An 11,124-nucleotide genomic window follows, 5' to 3' on the forward strand; every position below is an offset into this window, starting at 1 on the left:
GACAGAGAAAGCCCCAAGCTGAGGGGCTCCCCGCCCCAGGTCCCCTCACGGGCCCTCATTTGCAGCAGCCGGCGCTGCTTTTTAGTGGGTTCGTTTTCTCCCGGGAGGCGTCCGGCGCGGGAAGGGCAAGCTGGGGACCAGACACGTTGAGATCCGATCGCCCTCGGGTGCGGCTGGCGGCGTTCCTTACCTCCTGGGATGGCAGCTCCTCGGGGGGCTCGGGGCGCAGGCGGCGCACCCCCGGGGCTGGACCGGTCCCCAGCATCGCGGCAGCGGCGTGCGTGGCAGGGATGCGCGAGCGTCGGGGCCGCGCCGGCGGACTCTGCCCTCCGCGGGCCGGCGGGAGGCCCCAGCTGCGCTCTGCCCTCCACGTGACCACGGCTAGTCGGCCAGCCCCGGAGGCGGAGGACCTGCTGCGGACAGCGCGGAGGGCTTCGGGCGGCGGCCCCTTCCCGGCGGCGCGCTGGTGGGGCGGGGCGGGGTGGCCCGCGCGCGGGGCCAAGGGGACAGCTGGGCCAAAGCGCAGACTGTGCACCCCGCGATCCGTAGCATAGGAAGAGAATCCTATGCTTGTTTGGAGAATTAAATGAGCTAATATATGTGCAGGGGCATTGGTTCCCTCCTGCCTGGGGGAGCCTCCGAGAAACAGGGGTGCGGACTCTTGCGGGGTCACCTGTGGCCGATACTTCCAGGAAAAGAGGCGTGGAACCTCTCTCCTCCTGGGGATTCCGGGTTCCAGCCTGACTTGGAACTCAGGGATGCCAGAGATGCTAAATATTCGAGAGAAAATGGAAATCTGGATTTTCATGATTCTGTTCCTTTAATGTTGGCTATGAATTTAAAATAATGATAAATCTTTATAGGCCATTTGTTATGTGAGCCTTGGCCAGCAAAGTAAGAGTTCCTGGGCTCCTGTACCAACCAAATCTCCAGTCACCTCCAACAGAAGGGAGAGGCCTGGAGAGGCGGTGACTGGCCCCGTCACATACGGGCACATTCTGCCTGGGTAGTTCATCAGGAATCTGTGCTGGGTCCTGATGGCTGGCAAGGTCAAGGTCAGAGAGAGACTGATGGGCAGAATTAAGCCCCGGATTCAATCCTCGATCCCAGGAACTATGAGATCTATTTCTTTATGGACAAATGAGACTTAACAGATATAATTCAGGTTACTAATCACGGGTCCTTAAAAATGGAGAGGTCATCCTAGATGACCTGAGTTGGCCCAGGGACTCACAAGTGCTCTTAAAGTCAGCAGAAGATGGAAGGGGAGGTGACCCATGCCCAGCCCACCAAGCACTCTGCACGGGTGGAATGCTGTTACCTTCCACCGGAAGGGGCTCCCCCAGAGCCCCAGGCAGGAGCAAGGCTCTGCGATGCCTCTGTGGCAGCCTGTGAGACCCCAGCAGAGGATCCAGCCTTGCCTCATGGACTTCTAGCATATAGACTGCGTGAGACAAGAAGTATTTTGATGTCCTCAATTTATTAAGATAGAAGCTGAACAGAGAGCACCCGCCTGCACGTCAGTGCCCAAATCATGCTCAAGTCAGAAGCTGGCCTGCAGCGAGAATTGTGTGTGGCCTCGGCTCCTCAGGGGGCTGCCAGGCCCCACATCTCCACCCAGACTCTCGTTCCTCCCCACAGCACGCCCCCTATGAGCCCTTCCTCAATTTCTCTGGGCCAGTGGATCACTTCCTCTCTGTGGTCCCCCTACTCTTCATGAAAACAACCACACGACACTTCAGTTTGTCTATTTGCAGATGTAGTCCCACCCGCTAGACCACAAGCACCTTTCGGAGGAGAAGGACAGGAAGGCTTCATCTTTGAATTCCCAGCACCTGGCACAGAGCAGGCCCACGTGGTTGAGATGGTAAAGAAAATTTACTCCACCTGCTAGCCCCAGCGCCGTGTCTGCAAGATATCTAAAAGCAGTAGCTTTTGCAATTTTTGATTGTATGGATTACATAAGACTGTCTACCTACTCTTGAGAAAAACCAACTATTCTATTTTTATCTTAAGTGGCAACTCTAGAATAGTTGTTTCATGGTAGTGTCTTTTAAATTGGCTTTTTTTTTTGATAAATGTGTTCAGTGTGAAGAGTTAAAACTATTAATCAAAGATGGCCACTGTGAGGACATTTTGGTGAACAATGTGGTTGGCATTTCCCTCCCCTCAAACATGCATCATTTCTTCATGTCAGGAAGCTTCAAACTCCTCTCTTCTAATTCCTTACAAATGTACTATAAATGGTTGTGAACCATGTCACCCACTGTGACCTACCTGCACTTTAAACCCATTATGCTACCCAGAATGTAGACTTTTAGAAGAGTTTCGATTCTCAGAAAGGTGTGGTACAGTTGATCCTTGGTGCTCTTATCCTAAAGCCGCTGGACACTGAATTAGCCACCACGGACCACGGCCGCTCCGGCTGCGTTCCTGCGGGCCACGCGCACATTTTCATCAACCCATCAATTTGCAACCCTGTTCAAAGCGTGTTTGTTTCCTTTAACTTCAACTCACAGCCGAAGCACTATATCTCATGCCCAGGGAAGCTTATCTAACACACTGTCCCCACAGTAAGTCCCGGATCTTGCTCTTAGGAATACTACCTAGTGCTTCAGCGCTTTGCTTGGAGCCACTTAAAACAACAAAATGACCAAGAAAAATGCAAAAATGCAAAACATCATGGGCTCAACAGATGAGGACACTTGTTTGTAGCACGTGAGAACTGAAACAGAAAGTCAAGAGCACCACGTTGTCCGACCTCAGCTGGGAGCGTGCACGTTAGAGGACCAAGGTTCTGCAGTTCTGCAGAGGTCTGCAAATTCCTGCCAAAGCGCTGTAAGAATTAAGCACTGCAGGGGTTGATTCTGGAGTTTCACACACATTTTAGTAGGCGGGCAAATTCACAAACACAGAATCAGGAGGAATGAGGAGCAACTGGGTTACAGACCCAGGTTTGTAGCCAGGTGAGTGGACTTGCTCCGGTAGGCCATTTCTGAAAGATCCCTGGAGGATTTCCTATGATAAAGACCTTTCACGCAGCTGTTGGAGGTTGGTGCGAGACCCTCAGCCCATCCAAGAATCTTCCTCCACTCTGTGCCAACCCCTGCCCCAGCACAGAGGAGTCTGTGGATAGCCGGGTGGTCCTGCAGCCACCTGGTGCACAGGTCACACACGGCACCCGGCTCAGGCCACAGCTGGCTGCCTTACTCTTTGCCAACCTCTTATTCATCTGTCAGTCTCCTGGGAATGTCTTCGATGCTCAGAAAAGTTGCATCAATTGACAGACACAAGGCTCTAAGTTGAACCGCCACACTTGAAATGAAATACTGGAGAAAGCTCAGGTGTTTGGGGATGGAGGTGGGCCCCATAAGGAAAAAAAAATAAGTGAACAGTTAAATTAGGAAGATCTGAGGCAGGCGGGCTTAATTAAAGGATTACTTACAAAGGCATAGGAGCTCTAGAATCATCTTTAGGGCTAGCAAGGCAGAGCTGGTATCACCTCAGCAACTCCTCCAGGCCAAAGGGAGAGGGAGACGAAGCTGCTTCCACAAGGCGGAGGCTAGAGGATGGAGGCATATCCACCTTCAGAGAGGCCAGAGCAAATTAAGAAGGCACGTCCCTCTGTCCAAAAGGCACAGTCGCCCGGGAGGGGTTGAAGTGTACGGCTTCTCCTTTCCTCTTCCTCAGGGGCTACCCCGCTCTCCCCTCTTCCTTTCTTTTGCTTTCTGTCTTCCTCCTCTCTCCTTGTCGCGTTGCTTTGCATTGACTATTTCATGCCACATCCCCTCCAGCGTGGGAACAGACTCATGCAGGCATCCGTGGCCCTCACTCTGGATCTTAGCAAACCCTTCCTGCCCACTGCTGGGTTCTGCTGCCACCAGTCACAGGACTGGATGGACATGTCCCGCCCCAACCAGAGGCGAGCAAGTGGAGCCAGGTATCCTGCATCCCCAAGCCATCCCAGCAACACGGGAGGGAAAGCAACCCCCAGGCATTAAGACCTTCACCCCAGGATCACTGGGCACTGCGTGAACTGGGAAAAGGCTCACCCCCTTCAAGAGTGCCCAGGAACTGGCCATGGTGCTGCCAGCTTGTGGGATGGTGGAGGATGGCCACAGCTGTGCCCCTGGTGTAGGCACCCTGCCCTGACCCCGCAGGCACCCACACCCTACCTGGGGTACATGATGGCGGCAGTGGCTACAGCAGGGCAGAGGGGAAGGCTACGTGTGGCCAGGCCCCCGGGAAGCAGGCAGCTGAGACGGACCTCTCGGGAGGCAGGGCCCCAGGTCCTGGCACACGCTTATCGTTCCATTGGACTGCCCTTTTAAAACATGAATTCAAAGTGAATTTTTAGGAATTTCAGGATGGCAACGGCAGTCTGGGTGGTTCTGAAGTGGGGCTCTGTGCGGCTGTGCTGGTCCTACACCCCTGGAGTCATCCCTGAGAGGAGAGGGACAAGAGCTGCTGGAGATGACACAACAGAAAGGCAGGCAGAGAGCAAGACCCAACCTCACTTTTCCCCATTTCTAGTTGGGCCTCTTCACTGGGAGAACCCAAAGGCAAGCCAGAAGGAGGACTGCCCCTGGCATGGCGTCCACTGGGACCAGCCTCCTGGGCAGAGGGACGGCTGAAGGTGTGGAGGGTCTGATCCCACACAACCTGCACCTCTGCCCAGTATTCACTCTCTAATTTGGGTAGGAAGAGCTACCATATCACTGTAAGCTAATGTCAGCTTGGTCATTGGTATGGTCTAAATGCTTGTGTCCCCCAAATTCATGTGTTGAAACAACCCCCACATGATAGTCTCAGGAGGTGAAGCCTTTGGGAGGCAATTGGGTCCTGAGGGTGGGGCCCTCAGGAATGGGATTGGTGCCCTTATAAAAGAGGCCCCGAAGACCCTCCCTCATTCCTTCTGCCATGTGAGGATATAGCACCATGTCTACTGTGCTGCCCTCTTGGATTTCCCAGCCTTGAGAACTGCGAGAAATAAATCTCCATTGTTATAAGCTGCCCTGTCTCTGGTGGTTTGTTACAGTCATGCTCCCACCTGAAACAGAAAGGTAGCCACCGGCTGTCCTCTACATAAAGTAGCAGGGCAGCAGGCAGTAATGAGGTCACATTAGCATGACTGCAGAAACCCTGCTTCTGTAGCTGGTCCCAAGACCTGTGTGGGGATGACACTCCTCCACTGACCCGCGATCCCCTTGCCTTTGCTAAACAGGGGTCTTTAGCTGGTAGGGTGACCTGCCTTTCTCTCCTGCAGGAACCCCACTGCCGGTCCTGTCTCACTTGGGTTGCTGTAGTTTTCCATCAACTTGTAGAGTGGGACACGGAAATAAGAGGCGTCCAGTGCACCTCCAGATTCCAGACCTGGCCCTCCCTGCCCCACTCTGTAGCAGCTCCCCAACTTCCCCTGACCATTGCGACTGTCAGCACAGGCTACATGCTCCCTGTGTGCACGTTGGTTAAGCAGCACAAGGAGCCCAGAAGAGCCAGGGACATCCCCTTGCAGTGCTTTGGACTTATGAACCTGGTACCTGGTAGAAGAGTCTCCCTTCAGTACCAACACTGCTTTGGTTTGGAAAAGTGTACCCCAAAGGTCCATGAGTTGAAAGCGTGGTCTGCAGGGCGGTGCTGTTGGGAGGTCTCTGGGCCTTTAGGAAGTGGGGCCTCGGTCACTGGGGGAGGACCCCAAAGGGCTTCCTGGGACCTCCAGCCATCCTCTCTCTCTTTGCTTCCTAGCTCATGTCAGCAGTGTGTTCCATGGGGCACCCTGACGTGTTGTGCTGCCTTTGCCAAAGCCCTGAAGCAATGGTGGGGGGGGGGGGTGTCACCTGGTCTGGGGCTGGATCCTCCAGAACCATGAGCCCAAATAAACCTTTTCTCTTTGCAAGTTCATTGCCTTGGGTATTTCATTACAGTAACATGAAGTTGACTCATACAGACACCTCCAAACCTCAAGTTTGCAGAGGCAGAAAGCAAAACTTATTTGAGTGGGTTATTGGGCACAATAGTCATAGGGGCTACTTTCTCCACCACCCAAGACCTAAAACACATCTGGGAATGGGGGCATTGGCTCCACAAATCCAGTGCTTGCTGGCTGAAGGGGCACCTCGTGCTGTGGGCCCACCAACCCTCCCGGCTGGCACTGCTCCTCAGCCATTGTTCTATGAAGCCATCACTTCTCTGATAAGAACCGGGGAATTCCATGAATTTAAGTCCATGGCCAAGCGTCCATGGCTAAAGTGTGTGTCACCTCCAGCTTACGCCTCTTTGGAGAAGGCACATTGTCAGGTGGTGCCAGCGCGTGTTTTGTGGCAGCGGTGTTAAATCCATGCCCAGAACACGTGTCATCCCAGTGAGGAGAAGTCACGGACCCTTAAAGACAGGAATCACACAATGCCCTCACCCTGCCACCGAGTCAGCTAGCCACTCCTCCCCGCTAAACAGGATGGTCCACTCCCAGGGCTCGGTGCCCTTCAGCAGCGGTGGGGCTGAGCAAGGCTGGCGAAGAGCGACAGTGTTACCTGCCTACGCACCTTCTACCCCTGGCTGCCGGACCACCTTGCACATGAACCTGTTTTGAGCAAGCACCAGGCGGGCAGGGAAGTGGGCATCTGGCACCCACAGGAGTTCCTTGCAATCGCTCAGTGGGGCTCAGCAGAAGCTCCACACCTTGTCCTCCTCATGCGCCCGATGCCAGAGCTGGCTCGCTAATAAAGACCAGAGGCAGAGCCACCCTGTCAGTCACGGGTGCCTGGCCAAGCAGCACACCCGATGCCCCAGGACGCGTTGCAAAGTGCAGCTGCTTCCCGCCCACTTCAGAAGGGAACTCCTGACAGGCCCCGACCACTGGACACACTCCCCATGCAGATGGACCCGGGCTTTCTCACCCCTTCCTGTCTACCAGCCCATTGCCGTGAATGGACCAGCACGTTAGGTTTTAGGATTTCAAGATTGTCAAGGTTCCTCTGAACAAACTGACGAAACTCTGAGCAAGACGGTGAAGATCCAAGGCCGTCCCTGCATCGAAATGCTAACTGCTTTTGTTTTCTCTTCTGATGGGAACGAGAAAGAAAGCATTTACCAGGCCAATAAAACACTATGGTGAATGCCAAAAATCCAGGTGCAAACTTCAGACTTCCAACTGCAGTCTGACCACCCGAACAGTAATGTGGTGTTGTTTAATTTGAAGACATATATTTTGCCATTTTGTCTATACTTACTAACAAATTTGCATTTTTGATTTGATGTAACTTGTTAGATTTTACATTTTTTCATTGTTTTTATATTTAACCTCAAAACTGATTCTTATATCGTTGTATTAATATCACAAATAATCACATGAAATGTTTTGAGACAGAGTACTATATCTGTGAATATATATATATGTTTTTTTTTCATTTAGTAGGAAGCTTTCCATCAGTATGAAAACTAAGAAAATTAGTTCTTGCTGTATAATCTGGAATTTGTTGTAGATTAAAGCTTATTTTTTTGTATGATTATATCAAAAGGGATTCTGCTGTCATATATAACTGAAAAGAACCAATAAATTTAAAGTATACTTAAAAATACAATTAAAAAGTTTTTTAAAAAATTATGGAGTTTAGAAACGAAGCATTTGAGAGGTGATTAGGATTAAATAAATCCAACCGAGTGAAGTCCCCGTGATTGGATACCAGACACTTTATAAAAGTGGGGGAGGGGAGAGATCAGAGGACACGCATCTGTACACTCCCTGCCTCTTGCCATGTGATGCTCCACACTGGCTCGGGACTCTGTCAGTGCCAGCAAGAAGGCCTTCCTTAGACTCTACCCTTGCCCTTGATCCCAACCTGCTCCTCTACTCTGGTCTGTGTATTAGTGACAGCGAAAGGATTAATAGGTGAAAGCTCTGTTCTAATCATATCATAGCTTCATCTTTTATGAGCACATTCAAGTATAAAGTGGCTGCTTTATTGCTCAGGGTCTGGGAGTTGCAGAGGAAGCCAATGCCATTTATTTACTTTAAATGAATTTACTTACAAGCAATAAAGTTTCAATAAGGTACATGATAACGTCTTTTCCCTTGGTAAGGCTTCGAACAGCAAACTCAACAGTAGCAGTTAATGTATCTTTCAAAAGATACTCTGTAATCAATTAACTCATGACATTTGACTATGTAGCCTATTAATGTGAATTTAATCTTCACCTCAAAGTGGGTTTCCATTATCAAATCCACTAAAATGTCCTATTGAAACAATTTTTCGAGGTTTAAAAAAAAAAAAAAAGATTCAGGCAGGGGACACGCTGGTGCCTTCAGAGGGATTTGGGATAGTAGAGTTTGTCTCTTCTCCAGCAGCTCTCTGAACATGGCCCCAGTTTCCTCCTGCTAAGATAAGGGCGATACAGTTTGGCGGGCTCTGCTCGCCTAAGGACTTCCCATCTTCAAGACTCGGGTGTCCATGATCTGCCTTATTTTTAGCCCAAAGGCATCTCAGGGATGAGGCCAGAGTTCCACATGAGGTTCAAATGCGCAACTCCAGTGGCCCGAGTACACCACCTCAGGCTACCAAGAAAAAGACTCTTAGATGACTGAGAATTAATGAATCACACCAAATTCTTTGTTTTACAAGTGAGAAAACTTAAGGAAGGAGAAATATATTTTCTCCTGATTAGCCTACTTACCTTTCACAATTCAGTTCTGCGTTGGGTTATACAGCTCAGCGGCAGAATGCTTGCCTAGTCAGTGGGCGGTCCTGGGTTCCGTCCCCAGCATGGCAGGCAGGAAGAAGAGGAGGAAGAGGAAGAGGGAGGGGAGGGGAGGGGAGAGAAGAGGGCAGGGGAGGAGAGCAGAGAGCGATTCAATTTAGCCACTCACCCAGAAGATACACCAAGCAAAATCCCTACTGCCATCAGCATCAAATATTTACTGTGTCTGTTATTTGCCTGTCCCTCCCGTTCTAAGCACTTAGGATTCAGGATGCACAATGGAGACAAAAATCCTTGCCCTCAAGGGGCTTGTATTCTGGGAGGGGGCGGGGGACAGCCTTGCACAGTAAATGTAATAAATAAATCAATCATGCCATCTGTGGAAGGCAGCCAGTTCTAGAGGGAGATAGAAAATGACCCTGGGGACCAGGAGAGCTGGGGGTGGGGATGGCCGAGTTTGTGATTGATTGATTGATTGATTGACTGATTTTTGAGTCTGTGATTTTTAAATAGTCTGATAGCCTCATGGCGAAGGTGAAAGTAGATAAAAACTTACAGGAGATGGGAAGCAGGCTGGGCAGGGATCTGGAGAAAGAAGATGCACGGCAGGGTCCCACTATAAACGTTCTCCAGGAGTGCAGGACAGAGAGCAGGCCCCAGGGAGAAGGTGGGGAGCCCGGGGGCCACCGGCGGGGCTCTGGACACTGCAGGTTTGAGCACAGCAGGACGTGATCCAACTTTCTTTCTCAAAGGCCCCCAGCTCTGGCTGCTGCGTGGGGAAGAGAACATGGTGGACAGAGGGAAGCCCAGCCCGTGGGGCGCTGCAGTCACCCAGGTATCCTACACCCGTCGTAAGAGTGTTTTCCGCCTCTTACTTTTCCCCAATTGTCTGAAGGCAGACGTCGTGTTTCCTTCACCTCTGTGGCCTCAGCTACTGAAGCACTCGACAATGTCCCCGTCGTGTGAATCCACACACATCGAGGGTAACAGGCGTGGCTTCCCAGGGGCCACCATCGTCTACACAACCCGGAGAGCAGACAGAAACGCACCAGGCAAACTTGGTCAAGGCCTGCCCCCTCAGCTGGTGACCAGGACTCTGCTGAAACCCTGAGCCAGTTCCCAAGGTGGAGCAGTGTGTGATCAACACCCCACAGGACTGGGGGTGCACAGACCCCAGGGCCCCTGGTGTGACTGAACCCAAGACTCAGTGGAAATCTCTAGTTCAGGGCTTCAAGGCTACCCAGCTCCCCTCTAACCCCTCACAGCCTCGGCCGTCCGCTCTGGACCCCTGCCCCTGCTCTGCTTGCTTGCTTTCTGTTACCTTCATAAATCCTGTTCCTTTGCTCCCCCGCTCATGTCTGTGGACCCCATTCTTCCATTCACAATTCAGCAGGAGCCTCCTGGCTCATTCCCACCGAGACACCTGCTTCCTGCAGAGGCCGGCTCAGCTCTGGCCTAAAGCAGTGCAGGCGCCCCTCGCCCGTCTGGCTCTTGCCAGCGTGCTTACATGTGATGGTGAAATGCACGCTGAGTCTTCTCCCAGTTCCCTGGCATACAGCTCTGCAAATCCTTGGACTCTGCCATGGTGATAATGAGGTGCCTGATGTTCCCTGGATAACTTGTAGATGGGGACTGGCCACTGGAAAGACCAAGGTAAAGTTAAAAGGTTGGGACTTTAACTCCATGCCCCCAATCTCTGGTGCCCAAGGATTAACTCGATCATGAATGGCCAGTGGTTCAACCCATCACGCCAACACAATGAAGCATCCATAAAAACCCCAAAGGATGGGGTCCCTGAGCTTCTGAGGAGTGGACACAGGGAGGTTCCTGGAGGTAGCCAACCCAGAGAGGGTACGGAAGCTCCCTGTGCCTTCCCACGCCTTCTTCTCTTTGATCTGGTTGCTCATCTGTATACTTCATTAACATCCTTTATAACGAATGGGGAAACACGAGTAAAGCATCTCCTAGAAAAGGAATCAAACCCGAGGAGAGGGTCGTGGGAACTCCTGATTTACACCTGTCACAAGATAAGGGACAACCCACCACTCAAAACGCAACTGAAGGTGGGGGGCACAGTCTTGCGGCTCTGAGTCTTCAACTCGCGGTGTCTGACACTACCTCCAGGCAGAATGGAGCAAGTTCAAGGGGTGCTCACTTCAGAACTGGGTGGTGTGTGGGGCTTCTCCCGCATCTGGTGGCTGCAGGGTTGGGTGTTAGCCTGGGCGGCAGCCTATGAAAACCCAGAGTAGGAAAGTCCAGGGAGACACGCTGCTGTACACCTGGCCACCTGACACAACACGCCCTCATTCTCACGCCTCCCGCAGGCCAGGAGTTCTTAGCTAGGGTCTCTGTTAGGTTTCACAAGGCTGCTACCACAGTGCCAGGCGGCGTTCTCATCTGGAGGCCTGATGAGGAAGAATCTGCTTCCGA

At 51.9% G+C, this 11,124-nt stretch overlaps 1 protein-coding gene across 1 annotated transcript in view; it reads right to left on the reverse strand.

The window, feature by feature from the left end:
* Nucleotides 1-265, reverse strand: part of LOC124963437 (two pore channel protein 2-like) — a 34,352-nt gene extending 34,087 nt beyond the window's left edge. Inside the window, exon 1 of the mRNA XM_047523178.1 lies at nt 191-265. Within this exon, the coding sequence (XP_047379134.1) occupies nt 191-265 (75 nt within the window). The remainder of the gene's footprint in view (nt 1-190) is intronic.
* Between the last annotated feature and the right edge of the window lie 10,859 nt (nt 266-11,124).

Source organism: Sciurus carolinensis, chromosome 13, assembly GCF_902686445.1.
Source record: "Sciurus carolinensis chromosome 13, mSciCar1.2, whole genome shotgun sequence".
Classification (NCBI taxonomy): domain Eukaryota; kingdom Metazoa; phylum Chordata; class Mammalia; order Rodentia; family Sciuridae; genus Sciurus; species Sciurus carolinensis.